The sequence below is a fragment of the Camelina sativa genome, chromosome 8 (genome assembly GCF_000633955.1).
Source record: "Camelina sativa cultivar DH55 chromosome 8, Cs, whole genome shotgun sequence".
In the NCBI taxonomy this organism is placed as follows: domain Eukaryota; kingdom Viridiplantae; phylum Streptophyta; class Magnoliopsida; order Brassicales; family Brassicaceae; genus Camelina; species Camelina sativa.
In genome coordinates, this window is record NC_025692.1 from 9,788,611 (window position 1) to 9,809,848 (window position 21,238).

At 34.6% G+C, this 21,238-nt stretch overlaps 1 protein-coding gene and 1 pseudogene across 1 annotated transcript; both read left to right on the forward strand.

Moving 5' to 3' along the window:
• The window catches only part of LOC104706835, a 6,676-nt pseudogene extending 3,633 nt beyond the window's left edge, over positions 1–3,043 (forward strand).
• LOC104706836 (zinc finger protein 3-like) lies at positions 14,402–15,314 on the forward strand. The gene has a single exon (XM_010423059.2). It carries the CDS (start codon positions 14,518–14,520, stop codon positions 15,232–15,234), a length of 717 nt encoding a protein of 238 aa, XP_010421361.1. The 5' UTR covers positions 14,402–14,517; the 3' UTR covers positions 15,235–15,314.

Genomic DNA, 21,238 nt, shown 5'->3' on the forward strand with positions numbered 1-21,238 from the left:
GTAGAGCAATCTATCCTTGAAGACCTGAGAAACCGTGTGCAGTTGAGTAGTGTTGCAATGCCATCTGTCAGCTTTTATACATTTGTTAATACTCATAACGGGTAATGTCCACCTCTCCTCCTAGTTTGTATTATTTATTTGCAACTTGTACTCACTCTGTTATTGTTCCCAGGTTAAACTGTGCATCTATATCTCATGATGGATCTCTGGTTGCTGGTGGGTTCTCAGATTCATCAATAAAGGTATGTACGTCTTGGATGGTTGGGATACGTTTCCCTTTCTCGTTTTCTTCCTCTCTTTAATGATGCCTAAGTTACAATCATGGTGTTCAGGTCTGGGACATGGCTAAGATAGGACAAACTGGCAGTGGTATGTTTTTACTCTGAAACAATAATTTTTATGATAGCATTCATTGTGGGAACATGTTATTGACATCTACAATTAAGAATGAATTTGTCTCATACACGTCCCTTGTTGGGTTTGCATGATTCTCGTTTGTATTTAAGTTGTTTGGTTCCAGGTGCTTTGCAGGGTGAAAATGATACAAATGATCCAACCATAGCACCAAATGGCAGAAGAAATTATACATTATTACTGGGTCACTCAGGGCCTGTTTACTCGGCCACTTTCAGTCCTCCAGGAGATTTTGTTTTGTCTTCTTCAGCAGATACAACAAGTATGTATATGTCCGTCCTTCTACATATCCATATACTTTCTCATTAGTTTGGAGTTCTCTTAGTTACAATTCATGTTTTCATATGTGCAGTACGACTCTGGAGCACACAATTAAATGCCAATCTTGTGTGCTACAAGGGTCATAATTACCCTGTATGGGATGTCCAGGTATAACTGTTCAATTTTACATGTTTTTCTTACTTAAATTGCAATGTATGGTGGACAGACATGTTATATACTCGTTTCATGGTGCAGTTTAGTCCTTTTGGGCATTACTTTGCAAGCTGTTCTCATGATCGTACTGCACGGATTTGGTCAATGGACCGAATACAACCTCTCCGAATAATGGCAGGGCATCTATCCGATGTCGATGTAAGTCTGTCACTCCATCACCTTCATAGTTTGGGTTTTAATTTGCAAAGGTTTAAAAATTAAAGAGACCATTTGAGACTTGAGTGGTTAACTCATGCATGGATAAAATTCAAAGCGTTTTGGTATGCAATTGGAGTTAAATTTACCACAGTTTAAAATGCTTTAGTTAACACATTGGATTCTTTATTGACTTAGAATAGTTGCCACTTTGATTTTACGTAGCATTGGCAGTAATAACTTATAAATCATCGAGTTTATAGTTGATCCAAAGGTTGTTAGCCAGTCCACCTGAAGTCATGAGCTTATGATGGATTATTAGGATTGACATTAATACAGATGATTAGCATATATTAATTTCCCTTTGGATGTACATTGACATGACTTTCGTTGTACTTACCAAATGAATTTGATTTCAGTGTGTACAGTGGCATCCCAATTGTAACTACATTGCAACCGGCTCTAGTGATAAGACAGTTAGACTCTGGGACGTGCAAACAGGGGAATGTGTCCGGATATTCATTGGGCACAGGAGTATGGTTTTATCATTGGCAATGTCTCCAGATGGGAGATATATGGCATCCGGTGATGAAGATGGCACCATAATGATGTGGGACCTATCAACAGCTCGCTGCATCACACCTCTCATGGGCCATAACTCATGTGTCTGGAGTCTCGCTTACAGGTGAGAGATCGAGACAAGAAGCAATCAGTATTCTTTGATCGTTCAGTTTTTGTTTGAGTTTGTGAAATCCAAAGAAAACGTACTATGATCCCTTGTCAGCGAAGTATTTGTTTTGGTTGATAGCTTATAATATCTGAGTTTGTTCTAGGACAACATTGTTTAAAGGTAGTTCAGGGTTTTGAACTAGAGTTGTGAGGTGTGGCTATTTCTATGTCTATTGGTTCAACTTACTACTGGACTGGTAGATTTTTCTATAGCCACACACACTCTTATGTTAACTTTTACGGAGGAGTTCTTGTCATGGGTTGGGGAAAGTTGTAGAGCGCTAATATCTGTTGAGTCGTTAATGGAATGACTGGCTTTGGTTGGTCAAGTCTGCTTGCTTTGAATAGTGAAACCGCAATTCCGATCACTCAAGAACTACTAGAACTTCTGACTAACCTATTTTTCTGTTTCAGCGGTGAGGGCTCTCTTCTGGCCTCTGGATCCGCAGACTGCACAGTGAAACTGTGGGACGTCACCTCAAGTACTAAATCAACAAAGGCCGAGGAAAAGTGAGTTTGCTTCTTCCAAAGTTGTATCATTGCTATTTTTGAAGAGTAGATTGTTTTGTTTACAAATATATTTATTGTGTCAGGAATGTGAACTCGAACAGATTGCGCTCACTCAGGACTTTCCCCACCAAGTCCACACCAGTTCATGCTCTCCGAGTAAGTTACGCTTTCTTTACTAGAATAAGTTCCACCATTCTCAGAACACTACTAAGATAGTTCTCATTGTTGGATTCTCTGGTAAGTCTGTCACGTTGTGCTTGTTAGTAAATAAACTCATCCCGACAATTACTGAACAAACATTGATTAGAACCAAAGTTTCAGGGTGTGTGCCAAAAAAAAAAAACTTTTCCATCATATAGAACCTTTCACCTAACCCCTAGGATTGCAAAGCTCGTTGATCAAGCATATACATATACTATAACCCAGGTTTTACATTGGTGCAGTTTTCTCGGAGGAATTTGTTGTTTGCTGCAGGAGCAATCTCTAAACCCGCAAGCTGATCAAACAATGGTATCAGATATTATTGGCTTAACATTCTTACAAGCTGTTGTAGATCAGAAGAAGTAGAATAGTTATCTCCAAAGATTTACTTGTTTGTAGCTTTCGTTTCTCATTTCTTTACTCCCAAAGATGATGATATTCTTTGAATGAACTACGCCCCATATGTGTCCAATCCAGGAATCTCTTATCTTCCACTTGGGAGCATATTGCCATGTAGGATTATCCCACAATTCCCATTGGTCGTTTTCATTAGCCACCATATATTTTGCCCATGATCAGATGTTATGGTAGAACCGTAACAGTTCTACCGATTGATATATTCTAACGACATTTAAACATCGATCTTTAATCTTTTTAAACGGTAAAAACGATTTATAATTTTGAAGAGTGACACTACATCGCTCTTATTAAGCACCAAAAAAGATTGATTCATCTTGCTATGTATGATCCAATATGTGTATCCATCCGGTTGATCTATTGTTTTGTCACAACCTAGTTCAGATGGCCTACGCAAACGTCACGGTAAAGCAGTCATTACTATCGGCAGTGCACGGTCAGGATAATCCAATTTTAGCAATCAGTTGACTCTCTTTCTTAAAACCAACCCGTTTCCATTTGTTCGTTTTATCATTTTCACTTAGTTTAACATTTTACCTTATTCAATCCTAATTAAGAAATTTAGTAGATACTAATAACATGCATTATTTTGCAGAAACATTTTTTCTCCTAGTTTTTAGAGACTGCACTTGAATATATTAGATCTGAAGAGAATTTCTATGTATGGTTTGAAAGACATTTTGCTTCAAAATTTTGGATGAGACATAAAATCTACCAAAAGTAGATTTGGTTGTTTATGTGATTAGACAACTGTCTACATTTGGAGTTATATGTGAGGGTGTGTTTCCTGTTATCTCCGGTCAGTTTTCTCATTACTTTTTCATAAACAAAATAAATTAACATGTTTTAATAGTAGTAATATAATTTAAATAAATTAACATATATTTATTCAGATAACCCAAACCGAAATCCAGACTAATCATGATTTATATTTCTTTTTGGAATTTGGGTCAACTGTTCTGAATTATTTCTTTTATTTCACAAAAGTGTCAGTTTGACACATTTCACATAGATTAAAAAAAACTTAAATATATTTTTTCTGTCTTTCATAGATTAATATTTCAATATTTTAACATATATTAAGAAAAAGTTAAACTTTTTATTTCTAACCTAATTTATCATTATTTTTTTGTAGAAAAAGAAAATATATTCCACTAAGATCATCTCCAATAATTTTCTCTATTTTTTTCTTTATAATAGAAATAAATTTTATTCCAACCCACCTATATTCTCACCTCTAAAATAGATATCGTTTTTTTTTTTCTATATATAGAAGAACTCTCTTGTATTTTGGAGGGGAGAATAGAGGTGAGTTGGAGTAAAACTCATTTCTATTATAGAGAAAAAAATAGAGATGGGTTGGAGATCTCTAAGTAATATGCCACTTGGAAACAAATATAAAGTAAAAAATTATTTTAGTTTTTTAATCAAAAAAATCAATCTTTTAGAAACAGAATTTTTTTCTAAAACATCAATTTAGGGACAGAGAGAGCACATGTTTATCCTTATTTAATGGTTTTAAATTAATGAAATGAGCTTTAGGTTTAGGGGTAAATTAAAAAATTAACATTAAAAATAGTGAAAATAGACCAGATTGACACAAAATTTGAAAAATATTGCTAGATTGACACCCTCCCTTAGGGAAAAACTAGAATGACACAAATTTGTGTTCAAATTACCAAAAGCCCAAAGAAAGTAAAATAGGAAATAAGTGAAATAAAAAATGAGTGAGTAATTAAAAAAAAATGAAATCTCAAACCTTTTTTTGTCCGACATTCGTTTTCCCTTTTCTCAAAAAAACTCAAACCTTGCTTCTTCCGCCGACGACAAAGAGATTTTACAATCCCAAAAAAAACCCGATTAATAACTCTAAACACCGATTTTCACTTCTCCAGCCAGTTACCGACGCCAGTGACAAAGAGGATTGTTTGAGAAGAAGCCGAAACAAAATCTGTGTCATTCGGTGGTGGCTGATTTTCTTTGTTCTGTTCTGTTCCGGTGGTGAGTTTTTTAATGGGTTATTATGTATGAACAGAATTGTTAATTGCAATTGTCGATTATTCCTGTTTTTGTTTTGGGTCTTGCTTTTTAATTTCAAACCTTGCTTCTTCCGCCGACGACAATGAGATTTTACAATCCCAAAAAAAACCCGATTAATAACTCTAAACACTGATTTTCACTTCTTCAGCCAGTTACCGACGCCAGTGACAAAGAGGATTGTTTGAGAAGAAGCCGAAACAAAATCTGTGTCATTCGGTGGTGGCTGATTTTCTTTGTTCTGTTCTGTTCCGGTGGTGAGTTTTTTAATGGGTTATTATGTATGAACAGAATTGTTAATTGCAATTGTCGATTATTCCTGTTTTTGTTTTGGGTCTTGCTTTTTAATTTCAAACCTTGCTTCTTCCGCCGACGACAATGAGATTTTACAATCCCAAAAAAAACCCGATTAATAACTCTAAACACTGATTTTCACTTCTTCAGCCAGTTACCGACGCCAGTGACAAAGAGGATTGTTTGAGAAGAAGCCGAAACAAAATCTGTGTCATTCGGTGGTGGCTGATTTTCTTTGTTCTGTTCTGTTCCGGTGGTGAGTTTTTTAATGGGTTATTATGTATGAACAGAATTGTTAATTGCAATTGTCGATTATTCCTGTTTTTGTTTTGGGTCTTGCTTTTTAATTTCAAACCTTGCTTCTTCCGCCGACGACAATGAGATTTTACAATCCCAAAAAAAACCCGATTAATAACTCTAAACACTGATTTTCACTTCTTCAGCCAGTTACCGACGCCAGTGACAAAGAGGATTGTTTGAGAAGAAGCCGAAACAAAATCTGTGTCATTCGGTGGTGGCTGATTTTCTTTGTTCTGTTCTGTTCCGGTGGTGAGTTTTTTAATGGGTTATTATGTATGAACAGAATTGTTAATTGCAATTGTCGATTATTCCTGTTTTTGTTTTGGGTCTTGCTTTTTAATTTCAAACCTTGCTTCTTCCGCCGACGACAATGAGATTTTACAATCCCAAAAAAAACCCGATTAATAACTCTAAACACTGATTTTCACTTCTTCAGCCAGTTACCGACGCCAGTGACAAAGAGGATTGTTTGAGAAGAAGCCGAAACAAAATCTGTGTCATTCGGTGGTGGCTGATTTTCTTTGTTCTGTTCTGTTCCGGTGGTGAGTTTTTTAATGGGTTATTATGTATGAACAGAATTGTTAATTGCAATTGTCGATTATTCCTGTTTTTGTTTTGGGTCTTGCTTTTTAATTTCAAACCTTGCTTCTTCCGCCGACGACAATGAGATTTTACAATCCCAAAAAAAACCCGATTAATAACTCTAAACACTGATTTTCACTTCTTCAGCCAGTTACCGACGCCAGTGACAAAGAGGATTGTTTGAGAAGAAGCCGAAACAAAATCTGTGTCATTCGGTGGTGGCTGATTTTCTTTGTTCTGTTCTGTTCCGGTGGTGAGTTTTTTAATGGGTTATTATGTATGAACAGAATTGTTAATTGCAATTGTCGATTATTCCTGTTTTTGTTTTGGGTCTTGCTTTTTAATTTCAAACCTTGCTTCTTCCGCCGACGACAATGAGATTTTACAATCCCAAAAAAAACCCGATTAATAACTCTAAACACTGATTTTCACTTCTTCAGCCAGTTACCGACGCCAGTGACAAAGAGGATTGTTTGAGAAGAAGCCGAAACAAAATCTGTGTCATTCGGTGGTGGCTGATTTTCTTTGTTCTGTTCTGTTCCGGTGGTGAGTTTTTTAATGGGTTATTATGTATGAACAGAATTGTTAATTGCAATTGTCGATTATTCCTGTTTTTGTTTTGGGTCTTGCTTTTTAATTTCAAACCTTGCTTCTTCCGCCGACGACAATGAGATTTTACAATCCCAAAAAAAACCCGATTAATAACTCTAAACACTGATTTTCACTTCTTCAGCCAGTTACCGACGCCAGTGACAAAGAGGATTGTTTGAGAAGAAGCCGAAACAAAATCTGTGTCATTCGGTGGTGGCTGATTTTCTTTGTTCTGTTCTGTTCCGGTGGTGAGTTTTTTAATGGGTTATTATGTATGAACAGAATTGTTAATTGCAATTGTCGATTATTCCTGTTTTTGTTTTGGGTCTTGCTTTTTAATTTCAAACCTTGCTTCTTCCGCCGACGACAATGAGATTTTACAATCCCAAAAAAAACCCGATTAATAACTCTAAACACTGATTTTCACTTCTTCAGCCAGTTACCGACGCCAGTGACAAAGAGGATTGTTTGAGAAGAAGCCGAAACAAAATCTGTGTCATTCGGTGGTGGCTGATTTTCTTTGTTCTGTTCTGTTCCGGTGGTGAGTTTTTTAATGGGTTATTATGTATGAACAGAATTGTTAATTGCAATTGTCGATTATTCCTGTTTTTGTTTTGGGTCTTGCTTTTTAATTTCAAACCTTGCTTCTTCCGCCGACGACAATGAGATTTTACAATCCCAAAAAAAACCCGATTAATAACTCTAAACACTGATTTTCACTTCTTCAGCCAGTTACCGACGCCAGTGACAAAGAGGATTGTTTGAGAAGAAGCCGAAACAAAATCTGTGTCATTCGGTGGTGGCTGATTTTCTTTGTTCTGTTCTGTTCCGGTGGTGAGTTTTTTAATGGGTTATTATGTATGAACAGAATTGTTAATTGCAATTGTCGATTATTCCTGTTTTTGTTTTGGGTCTTGCTTTTTAATTTCAAACCTTGCTTCTTCCGCCGACGACAATGAGATTTTACAATCCCAAAAAAAACCCGATTAATAACTCTAAACACTGATTTTCACTTCTTCAGCCAGTTACCGACGCCAGTGACAAAGAGGATTGTTTGAGAAGAAGCCGAAACAAAATCTGTGTCATTCGGTGGTGGCTGATTTTCTTTGTTCTGTTCTGTTCCGGTGGTGAGTTTTTTAATGGGTTATTATGTATGAACAGAATTGTTAATTGCAATTGTCGATTATTCCTGTTTTTGTTTTGGGTCTTGCTTTTTAATTTCAAACCTTGCTTCTTCCGCCGACGACAATGAGATTTTACAATCCCAAAAAAAACCCGATTAATAACTCTAAACACTGATTTTCACTTCTTCAGCCAGTTACCGACGCCAGTGACAAAGAGGATTGTTTGAGAAGAAGCCGAAACAAAATCTGTGTCATTCGGTGGTGGCTGATTTTCTTTGTTCTGTTCTGTTCCGGTGGTGAGTTTTTTAATGGGTTATTATGTATGAACAGAATTGTTAATTGCAATTGTCGATTATTCCTGTTTTTGTTTTGGGTCTTGCTTTTTAATTTCAAACCTTGCTTCTTCCGCCGACGACAATGAGATTTTACAATCCCAAAAAAAACCCGATTAATAACTCTAAACACTGATTTTCACTTCTTCAGCCAGTTACCGACGCCAGTGACAAAGAGGATTGTTTGAGAAGAAGCCGAAACAAAATCTGTGTCATTCGGTGGTGGCTGATTTTCTTTGTTCTGTTCTGTTCCGGTGGTGAGTTTTTTAATGGGTTATTATGTATGAACAGAATTGTTAATTGCAATTGTCGATTATTCCTGTTTTTGTTTTGGGTCTTGCTTTTTAATTTCAAACCTTGCTTCTTCCGCCGACGACAATGAGATTTTACAATCCCAAAAAAAACCCGATTAATAACTCTAAACACTGATTTTCACTTCTTCAGCCAGTTACCGACGCCAGTGACAAAGAGGATTGTTTGAGAAGAAGCCGAAACAAAATCTGTGTCATTCGGTGGTGGCTGATTTTCTTTGTTCTGTTCTGTTCCGGTGGTGAGTTTTTTAATGGGTTATTATGTATGAACAGAATTGTTAATTGCAATTGTCGATTATTCCTGTTTTTGTTTTGGGTCTTGCTTTTTAATTTCAAACCTTGCTTCTTCCGCCGACGACAATGAGATTTTACAATCCCAAAAAAAACCCGATTAATAACTCTAAACACTGATTTTCACTTCTTCAGCCAGTTACCGACGCCAGTGACAAAGAGGATTGTTTGAGAAGAAGCCGAAACAAAATCTGTGTCATTCGGTGGTGGCTGATTTTCTTTGTTCTGTTCTGTTCCGGTGGTGAGTTTTTTAATGGGTTATTATGTATGAACAGAATTGTTAATTGCAATTGTCGATTATTCCTGTTTTTGTTTTGGGTCTTGCTTTTTAATTTCAAACCTTGCTTCTTCCGCCGACGACAATGAGATTTTACAATCCCAAAAAAAACCCGATTAATAACTCTAAACACTGATTTTCACTTCTTCAGCCAGTTACCGACGCCAGTGACAAAGAGGATTGTTTGAGAAGAAGCCGAAACAAAATCTGTGTCATTCGGTGGTGGCTGATTTTCTTTGTTCTGTTCTGTTCCGGTGGTGAGTTTTTTAATGGGTTATTATGTATGAACAGAATTGTTAATTGCAATTGTCGATTATTCCTGTTTTTGTTTTGGGTCTTGCTTTTTAATTTCAAACCTTGCTTCTTCCGCCGACGACAATGAGATTTTACAATCCCAAAAAAAACCCGATTAATAACTCTAAACACTGATTTTCACTTCTTCAGCCAGTTACCGACGCCAGTGACAAAGAGGATTGTTTGAGAAGAAGCCGAAACAAAATCTGTGTCATTCGGTGGTGGCTGANAAAAAAAAAAAAAAAAAACGAAATTGCAGGAATTTTTTACAAAGGGTAATATTGACTTTTGTTTTTTTCCTAACAAAGCAAAAAAAGGTATTTTTGGTATGAAACTAACCCAACTGACCCTCAAATTTTAGGAGCTAATCTAGCAATTAACTGCTCAATTTGGGTTAAACTAGTAATTCTCCCTTAAAAATACATTAGAAATGTAGAATAGTATTCTTTGTGAAACAAAAAAAAGATTAAAATAACACTCTTGTTAAAATAGAGGAAGTAATATGTTTCGTACTCAAAACTATTTAATCATATTATTTACAGCCTTTTTACCGTATGTAGATAACCAACAAGATCGAAAGAACATCATCAATTGAATATCTGAACAGCTCGCCCTAATTTCTCTCTCAACTTCAGCCGCCGCGACAACATCTTTAGATTTCCGATCTGCCCTCTCCGGCTGCCAGGTTCCTTTCCGGAGCTGTGGGAGGGTGTAGAACCTTGTCTTGCATCTTAGTCGTCGTCTTTCTTTAGTCTATTTGGTTTAGATCTGTTGCTTTCGGAGTTGTAGCGATCTTGTCGTCAAATCCCTCTATGAAGCGAAGCGAAGAACGGGGTAGGAAAGGAAGCCATCGGCGGAGAGAGTTGGTTGTGGTTAGAGACGGATGCGTTTCTTAACGGATTAGTCTAGGTTGTGGCTTAGATCTGGTGGTGCTCTTATCGCTAGTTGCTTGAAAGAGACGAACGAGTGTCGTCTCATGGACTGGTATTGTATCTCTCTCGTCTCTCTCTTCTCTAGATTGCAGGTTTTTCAACAAGGTTGTGTTGGTTTTAGTGTCGTTGTGGCCTTTATCGAAGGTTTTTAGTTTGCTTTGAGTTGTGGTTTATGTTATCTACGCAAGTCTGCCTTTTCGGGTTAAGGGTTTGAATTGGTTCTTAGATCTTCTGCTAGGTTTGGTCTGTTGGTCTGTTAGTGTTGGCGTTGCGAGCTAGGTATTGTCCCTTGTGCTTGTCATTCAGATGTCTTTTTTGTTGCTAGTCATCTACTAACTCTCCTCTGTGGCTTTTTGGAGTTTTGGAGTTGAGTTCTTGACAATAGCAGTGGAATCGTCCTGCAGCTCTTCTCTTGCGAGGAAGTTACTAGTTTTGGGTCTGTAGATAGCTGAAGCTAGGTCGACGAGGGTCCGTGTGTAAGAGCTGCTGGTCTTCTTTGATTTGTCTCAGGTCGATTCGCAAGGTTTTTCTTTGCTCCTAGTTTGGATTGCCTTCCATGGGGTTCTGGTTTGTTGTGGTGGTTGTTGTTTCTGTTTCTCTGTGATGGTTTGAATTCTGCTTTCGTTCCTGCCGGTTTGTTGATGGCTTTGCTACGGTGTGCTCTCTTAGTGCTTCCAGTCTTCTGGGTACTCTCCGACGCTTACAGGTTCTATGGGAAAGCTTAGTGGAATTCGCTCATTTTCAGTTGGGCAGTTTTAGAACTTTGATCCTTCTTTCATTCCCTTTGTAAACTTTTACTATAGGTCTTGGTTTTTGTTTTTGTTCTTTTTTTAGTCCTAGTCTCCAAAGATGTGTTACCTGTCGGCTTAAACTTGTAAGAATGGTTCTTTATCTGTTGGCTATAGTTTCCGGGGTTATGTTGTTAACCGCCGTTTTGGTATATAACTTTTATGAAAAAGTTAAGATGACCAAAAAAAAATGATAACCAACAACAAATAAACTATTTATCCATGCAAATGAGACATTCACTACATCACATCAAATCAATTCATCATCTCGCATCAAATTCAAAACAATCAATTCATCATAAGCAATTCCAAAGATTGTTTTTTTTTTGTGACAAATTTCCAAAGTGGTTACTACTACCAACGTTTGTTATTTCTGCAAGTGTATTATTTGGGTTAGTTACTTTTAAAATTTTTTACCAATAATATAATTCCACTTAAAGAAATCATCATTGCAAATGTGTAACTTGTCACTTTATTGAATTGAGTAAATTTAGCTAATCTTGTAAAATATTATATTATAATAAGGCCCCAAAAACCGAGTTACTGTTTAGACTATATGACACTTAACTATTTCTCATACATAGCATTTTCAGATTAAAAAGTAGACAAAAGTTTTACAGAAAGACAAAAGTTTTACAGAAATTTAAAGGAGTATTTGAGAATTAATTTTAAGAAATTGAAAGACAGATCAAATATTTACATACGGGATAAATTATGAATAGCTACATGTCACCATCTGTTTAAAGTGAGATCCAATGTTCTGTATCTTTTGACCATGATTGATGTAAACTATATCATATAATATTATACGTGGAAAATTAGAATACTCATAAAGCTAACATAATCCATAATAAACTTTGACAATTCACAATATTCATTTTCAATATTCATTTATATTAGTAATTTATTGCATCTACCAACACGATTTATTAAATTTTGTAGAGATCAGTTCTAAGTATTACTGAAAAAGTTAAGTTATATTTCAATAACACTAGATTATAATAAAAATACAACTTACTTATAAGAAAATTAACAAAAATTTTTGAATGGAATTTAAAAACTACAAAAACAATAACAATGGATTTACTAAGATTTTAAGAATCCATAAAAAGAACAATGGAATCCTAAAAGTATAAAATAAAATTAAAAGATAGATAGATTACTATCAAATAATTATGAGTTTGTCTTGCTCATTCTTTCCGATTGATTGTTTCTGAAACTACTTTTGTAAACTATATTCCTTCATATTGGGCTTCTAATCATATAGTTTTAATGCATGTGTGGTTGAGAAAAAAAAATTGTTTACTAATAAGGCGAATCGCAAGTACACAATGACTGAGATAAAACGCAGAAAAATTCCCACCAATTATATACTAATTATAAAATAACTTTTGAAAACATTTTTTCACATCATTTAGATAGACAGTATCCAACTTACAATCCAATTTTTACAATGCAAAATACCATAAATTACAATAAAAAAGAAAAATATGTATAGGTAGAACCTTAACCATTTGATTAGAATCACTTAGATTTTTTTCTAATGAAGATAATATGTAATTCTGAATCAGCTTTCCCATTTCTGTGTGTCGGCCATATGTAAACGTTGGACCCAATAACTAGGTCGCAATCCCATACGACAAATATACAAAGTTTAAAGTTCTATTTCATATCTAGCTCAAGTAAATTAGACTTGGCTGCTATAAGTTAAACGTTGGAAATGTTAAAGTGGTTAGATTGTTAGGAATTATACTATTGAAGATGTTGAGAAAGAAACACGTTTACTCGACGCTCAAGTGGGTTTGATCTTGCGCCGACGTGGCTTTCGAAAAGAAAAGTTTCAAGTGGTTGAAGAAAGCGACTTTTGTCATGCAACCTTAGTTTGTATATCACGATGAAATTTAGTGGGAAACCAAAATACATTTTGACAAATCCACAAAACTCTTTAGACGATAAAGAAGAAGATCGTGGTTTCCTTTAAGATTTACACAAATTTAAAAGGTTTATCTTTTAATACTATTCTTCAAGTCACAAACATGGTCAACAATTTCTCACTAAGATACGAAACAAAATCGATAAATATATATACTCTCATCCTTTTATCATTGCATATGTAAGTGTGTTAAGACTTATGAGAGTAATTAATTTGAGTGGTTTACAAGTTGTTCTATGAGTGTAGATATTTCCATAGATGATTTTTTTATTAGACCCACAAATTAATAATTAGACGGTCCACTAAATAAAATATATTTGAGGCAAAATCAAAGAGGAAGAAGAGGAACAATAAAGTTATTAAGGTCTATACTCTAACTTCTAACCAAGTGGTTTGTTATTAACTCTGTAACTAGTTTGAGCTTTGCTCTAGTCTCAATAGAGGACAAAGGAAGGAACAGATGAAGGAGAGACCCACACGAGAAGCCAAAGGAGAGTAGGAGACAGAAATGGTCACTTACCTCGTGGAGTTACAAAAAGTAGACTAAACTGGCCTGAAAAATTTTGGATGGTCCATTAACAGTAGTCTTCCTTTCCAATTTATTGTCATCTTTCTCTCCTGTCGTTTCATCTGATGTACTAGCTTTAACTATTTTGAGAAACCGCTTCGTTTTCAATTGTCTTTTCTTTTGTATCCCTTAACTCCTAGCTTTTTTCTCTTCATAAAAGAGAAGGTTCTCATATATAATAGAGTGGAAACTGCACAAACTCAATTATTAAGTTTACCAATTTACCATCTTCAACAAAAACAAAAAGCATGAATTCATGATCATTTTATATATATAGGGGATTCAACTTCCAACACAAATTTAAATAAGCTTGTTGATCCTATTTATAAGGTTATTTTATCAACAAGATATACACGTTTTGGCTTGATGAGTGATGACATCTCAAAAATGTATGCAAGAGTATTCAATAAATTTCTGAAAACTGAACTATAGTTTAATATATGGTTTAAATGGATTCACTTTTTTCTATCCGTAAAAGTGAATACGAATTCGAACTAATCTCTCACACACAAAAAGCACCAAACTAAAATCCGAACAAGGTCTCTTGACTTATACAAACCGAAATCTTGATTGAATAATACCCCTATAAATGTATGGATTGGGTTATTGAAGGAGGAAGCAACGTAACGAGGAAATGGTCCTATTATATATATATATTGAGATAGAGAGGTATTAAGATGGTGTAGTTCCAATCAACTAGCTTTAAAGTGTTTCGTGAAGGGTGTGACAGCAAACCAAACCTACCTATCGCTCTCATTATAGTACTTTGGTCCACTTATTACAAAAACCTAAGGAAATGTTCTTGTGTAGGGTCTTGTTTTCTTTGTATATTCCTTTCTAATACCATCTACTCCTGCTCCCATTCACTGATATAAAACCGCTTCCATAGCTATTAATAATAGAAAGAGATAGAGATAAGAAATCATCACCTACAAAAACCTGTTCCCTTTTTAGGCTCTCTCATGGATGCTTCTATAGTTTCTTTCTCCGAAACTTTTCCAAATCAAGATTCTCTAAACCAGAGCCTAGAACAGAGAACCAAAGACGAAGAAAAAGACGTTCATGATTCTAGTCAAGAACATCTCAATCAAGAACTCAATCTCATCGACTGCATAGACACAACGAGTATCGTTAAGGGATCTACATCCACAGAACAAAAGCTTTTCTCATGCAACTACTGTCAAAGAACTTTCTATAGCTCACAAGCGCTTGGTGGTCACCAAAATGCACACAAGAGAGAGCGGACGTTGGCAAAGAGAGGACAACGTCTAGCAGCATCAGCCTCAGCTTTTGGACATCCTTACGGTTTCTCTCCACTTCCTTTCCATGGACAATACAACAACAGGTCATTAGGGATTCAAGCTCATTCGATGATCCATAAGGTAAGTTCATATAAAGGATTTGGTGGCCACTATGGTCAGCTAAACTGGTCAAGAATTCCATTTGATCAACAACCAGCCATAGGTAAATTGCCTACAACAGAGAATTTTCATCATCATCACCATCAAAGAATGATGATGGCTCCTTCACTGTCCAATAACATCGGTAGATCATCAAGCAACATAGGAAGGATTCTAGAAGGGACACCGGCGCTTGAACAATGGTGCGGAGACGGAGGATTGTTAAGTACTACTAATCATGAAGAGCAACATAAGCTTGACTTGTCCCTCAAGCTTTAAGATTCTTTTTCTTGATTCTTGAATGAGATTTTTGGCAAAATAGTACATTTCTCAAACTTAATTGGAAAATGAGTACATATACTATTCAAAATTTGAGAAATAGTCAATGGGGCCACCCCTTGTGGATAAATACTTAGGTTCACCCCTAGAGGTGAACGATTGTATTCACTTCCTCTCCTCTCAAGCAATCAAAATCTTCTATCTAATATTTCATTTAAAAATAATTAAAAAGTAAAAAAAATTAATGAAACAAATTATGTATACTTTTAATTAAAGAAAATTAAATATTAGCTTGATTTATATTTTACAATTAAATGAAGTTATATATCAGTTTGAGTTTATAAATGAGAATTAGGGTTTAGATTTTACAATTAACGAAATTCTATGTCGTTTGGGTTTACAACTAAAGTGATTAGGGTTTAAATTTTACAATTAAAACGAAATTATATGTCGGTTTGGGTTTACAAATGAGGTGATTAGGGTTTAGATTTTACAATTACAATGAAATTATATGTCGGTTTGAGTTTACAAATGAGGTTGTTAGGATTTAGATTTTACAATTAGAACGAAATTATATGATGTTTGGGTTTACAAATGAGGTGGTAAGGGGTTAGATTTTACAATTAGAACAAAATTATATATCAGTTTAAGTTTACAAATGAAACGGTTAGAGTTTAGATTTTACAATTAGAACGGAATTATATATCGGTTTGGTTTATAAAAGAGCAGTTTGGGTTTTTAATTTTACAATAATATATACAAATTTTGTTTCATTATCTTATAAGGAGGTGAATAAAGAGGTTCAGTCCTAGGGTGAACCAAGTATTGTCCCTTTTTGTGAGATAGATTAGTTGTGAGATAGAAATATCAGGAGAAAATGGTTAATTACAGAAAGGTATTCCATTTGTTGTGAGTGAGAGAAAACCAAAAAAAATATGTTTTAGTTTTTCTTTTAATTTTTTTTTGTTTTTTCAATCACATCCCCTCATATCTTGTTATATTCAAATATTTGGTAACATAATGTTTTCTTAAAGATTTTCAGGCACAAAAATATCTATGTTTTTTTCTCTATATTTTGACATGCATTTTGTTTGGTGATTTTATTTTTAATGTTAAATATTTTTTACAAATTTTATATATGTACATTTTATTAAGTGCATAGATATAATATGTACATGTTACTAAATGTATAATTGTAACTAAATGTATATAGTTAAAAACAATCCACAAATAAATGTGTGCATATAGATATAATTGTTTTTATAGTAAATATGTATAGATAAAAACTATACAGTAGTACATATGTACAGATAAAAACCATCCAGTAGTAAAATTGTACATACAAAAAATAATCCAATAATATGTGTATAGATGGAAATCATCCAGTAATAAAAATATACACATATATCCACTTCAACGTGTACATATAAAAACCATCTAGTAAATATGTACATATATATTAGTGACCATCCAATAATTATCAATTGTCAAAATTTAAGATTTAGGGTGAGTCAAGCAACTAAACAAATCTACAACAAAAATATCTTGAGAACTGTCTTATCCACAATATACTCCTATACACATCACAAGACAATTAGTGTTAAGATGAACTTAATTACAAATTACCTCTAAAAGATTGAATCGTAGTTTAAAGTTTTGTAACCTTTCTTTTTACATATGCTTGAATCATGTGACTTTAAAAATCTTCAAGAACTGCAATGAAGATATAAAAGGTTAGTCTCTTATAAAGGAGAAAACACATAAGCAAACATTTGGATTCTCTCTACTTACTTTCTTCTACATTTTTAAATTTATGTAGAGTAAGACCATCCGCTTTATAAAGATACATACTATTTGTTCTAATTTTTTTAGAGAGCCCTAACTTTTTAATAAAGTCCGTCACAACCACTACCATGTTCTCTTTGCTCATTCGAAGCTCCAAATTCACAGACACATTATCACTGTCGTCCTTGATATCCTGCAGAAGATAATGAATCAGAATTAAACATGCGTATAAGAATAATATCACAGTTTTTTTCTCTTAACATGCCTTCTATCTCGATAAAGGGGATACCACTTTTCTTGTTCTTCTTTGTGCGCAAGAATTTTTTATATTGCTTTGTCCATCTTCCAATCGGTAACTCCGTAATTAGTAGAGTGTATCACTAATTAGTAGAATGGTTAATTTCTTTATTTCAATTTTTCTAACTAAACTCACTGTTGTTTTATATATTTTCTCAAATAATACATAATGAAAGAAAACAAATAAAAAAATGTCATCAAAAAGTGAGAGACGGAAGAGAGAGAGTGTTAATTGAAAAACAAAACAAAAAGCATTAATGCTCTTATCTGTAATTTAGCACATTTCAACATTACCCCACTCTCTATCCAATTTCACATAATTTCTATTACACATATAGGGGAAACGAGCTATTTCCCCCCAAGAACTATTATATCTCGCTGGATGAAGTCCGAACTTGAGCCACAATCTATATAGCTATGTAAACTATGACCAATCTCTATGTCCCTCCAAATTAAAAGTTCTACACCTATATCCCCATGAAAAAAAGTTCTATATCTATTTACACCTAGACCTAGTTATGTGATGGTTTACTATTTGCTTAACCGTCTAACGAATAGCCTAAACCAAAATTGACCAGATTAAACCTGATTTTACCCGAATTTGTCGATTTAACCAGATATATCATCCTCTCAATCTCGAGAAAACCCTAAATCGAAAAATCCCCAAATTTCTCCCAACAAAACCCTAAATCGAAAAAATCCCCAAAACTTGAAGAACCCTAAAAACTGCGATTTCGAGTTCTTTCGAGTTGAGAGACGATGTCGTTAGTTGAGAGAGATCCCGGCGGTGATTACGACGAAGAAGGTGAAGATCGAGACGAATTTCACATCGAACAGCTAGTTGAGGATTTTAGCGACGAACCTCCAATCCGCCACGATGTGTACCCAGAGAGTGAAGACGATGATGAAGACGGACCATCAAGAGCTCGTACGAATATGAGGCGTGGGAATGGGGAGTTGTTCTATAAGCAGGCGTTTTTCAATGGAGTTGCATTCAAGGAGGCGGTTCTCGATTATGTTGATTGTAGGGTTCATGATATTTGAAAATTGGGAATTTGTGGGTAAGGAATCGGGTCGTGACTATGTAGGGATCGGGTCATAATTGGTTTAATTTTGAATTTATATTGTTTGGTCTGCGGTTCACCGGATAAACCGAAACAATTCATTTCCAGGGGGATATAGGTGTAGAACTTTTAATTTAGGGGGACATAGAGATTGGTCATAGTTTACATAGCTATATAGATTGTGGCTCAAGTTCGGGCTCCATCCAGCGAGATATGATAGTTCTTGAGGGGAAATAGCTCGTTTCCCCTACACATATAGTAAAATATAACTCTTTCTCTAATTTTAAATAATATTTGTACTATATTTCTAATTAAATTTTAAAAATGTACTAAAATGCAAGGAAATCCTTCTTGAATTTAGTGTCTTCAAATGTTTTTCATGTTATTGTTAGTAAATGTTGTGTCTAGTAAAAACAGCTAATGTACATCTTTTCCACATAGTACTCGATCTAAGATTTTTAGACTTTACATAAATGGATTTCAGGTAGACACCCAACAAGGCAACAACCGTATAAAGTATAGAGTAAAGGAAAAACAAAAAAAACAAAGAAGAAGAAAAGATGATATTTGAGATCTGTGGGAAGATTTGGTTTAATATTCACAAGAAAAAGGAATTAATATTATAATGTCAAAGTTGGGTTACCTAAAAGTTAGAACAATCATTCTATTTATTTAAAAGTTGCTAACAAGACATTTAAACAGAACAAAACAAATATAAATTTTAAAAGAAGACAGTTGCTGAGTAGGATGATGGTGACACTAAAAGCAAAGATTACTATAAGAATATTATGTATTGGATCACTATATGAATACATCGCTATGCCTAATACTAATATGACAGTAACTAACAAAATATAGCATGTAACGTTAAATAAAGCATCCAATGGTTCTCTTTGTTAGGCCTCAAACTGGTGGACACTAGACAACGAATGAGATTATTAGAAGAAAAATATTATAAGAAAAAACACGTCATAGATGTTGCTTTCATAACCAAAGAGTTCACGTGTTTTTTCAAAAATGGTCGAACATAATTTCTTGTGGGTCGAAACACCAAATAACCGAGAACTCCTTTAAACTAATCGACAAAACCAATCGAATCAAGAACAAGCTAAGAACTTCTTAAGTCGAAACCGATTATGAAATCTGATTGATCTAAATGGTCTTTGAGAGTTACAAGAGAGTTGAATACAGATTCATTACCATACATCGAGCTTAATCTCCGCTCTTATTAAGAAATAAAAGAGACAAGTCCGTTTTAACAAACTCTAACACGTGAGAAAAGATACACCTACATCTCTTGATTACTTACAAAGCAAATTCTAACCAAGCGGTGGTAGTATAGTGCATTCTAGTTGAGGATCGGAGGAGTTGCCTTATAGATACATCATACATGATGTTAAGGATCAATTTCTCTCAAGCACGGAATTTACAAAATCACTCTATTTGTCCAGCCGAAATGGTGTCACGCTTTATGCTCATTTAAAACCCAGGTGAATACTCGACGACTGCACTCACCCTATATAATTAGTCGGGTGGTAAAAGTCCGGATTATCATAATATATCTACTTAACCACGAAATTGAGTTTGGTTTAGAACTAGAATTATCTGGACCGGTTTAAGCTTGAACTCAACTCAACTAAGGCTCTGTCATATCGTTTTTTTTTCTTTGCACAGGGAACAGATTTTTGTATCCACACAGAAAAAATCTTCTGAATGAATGAAGAAAAGTCAGACAGCTCAAAACAAAAGTAAAATGGAAACACAAAAATGAACCAGGTGTGGTTCGAACTCGCAACATTTTAGACTTCCAAAAAGGTGTTAACCACTTCCAAATTGATGCCCTTAAAACTTATATATTTTCGTGATGCTTAAAGCACTAGCTTTACGGACTTTAGCCACGGGCCGGGCCTGAATTCACACATGGTCCAATGGGGCCATGCAGAACCAATTACCTGACGAGCCCGTTGTTTCATCTTTACCTTCTTGTATATTACTATTACATTCTGGCTCTAAAAAAATTATATGAATATTTTGGGATGGGTTAATTAGGAAACTGGGGAATAGGTATTTTGATCGGTTAATGAGTCTCTTTTGTTGGGCCTCAAGGCCTACAGATGACAATGACAGCTGAAAACGACATTCTCCGACAGTTTTGAAGGTCCAGTGAGAGCCAATGGATTCTAAAATTTATTGGAGGGACGAAAATTTTGTTGTTTAGAGGATTTTGTGTGTCCTCAAGTCGATAAAATAACGTTAATGCAGTTTAATCGTTCTTTGTAAATAGGAGAAATAACCGTTGTAGAACCTACTTATTTATCACTTCAAAGTAAGATAAGTATCATTTTGTTTGTGATGATTTGTTATACTGAATGTAGAAACGTTACCTTCTCATTACAAAATAATCGTAAGGTCCTATTAGAAATGTCATTCACGATATCTTCTAACCAAATGACAATATAAAGGACCAGAGTATCATTCCAATGTTTTGTGTTAGTTTTTTTTTTTAATCATCTTGAGTTCAAATTCGAATATGGCATATCATTGTTAGTTCAATAAAAATACTTCTTTGTTCAGTTTTACTTTTGCGTGAGTATGAAGGTACATGTTGAGGACATCTTATGTTCGTGGATTCAAAATAGCTTCGAGAGAATCATATAACTTGCACGAGAAACAAAGACAAGAAAATGAAGATATGATCTTAAAGGAGAGAGAGTACTAAAGAAAAAAAAATGCCGGAAGAAAATTGAAGTAATTTGTTCAAAAGGATAATGGAAAAAGAAATGTATGAGAAAAGATGATTTGATATTGAAAACAGTATGACAAAGAGTTAAGATCACTTCTTTTTTTTTTTTTTTTTT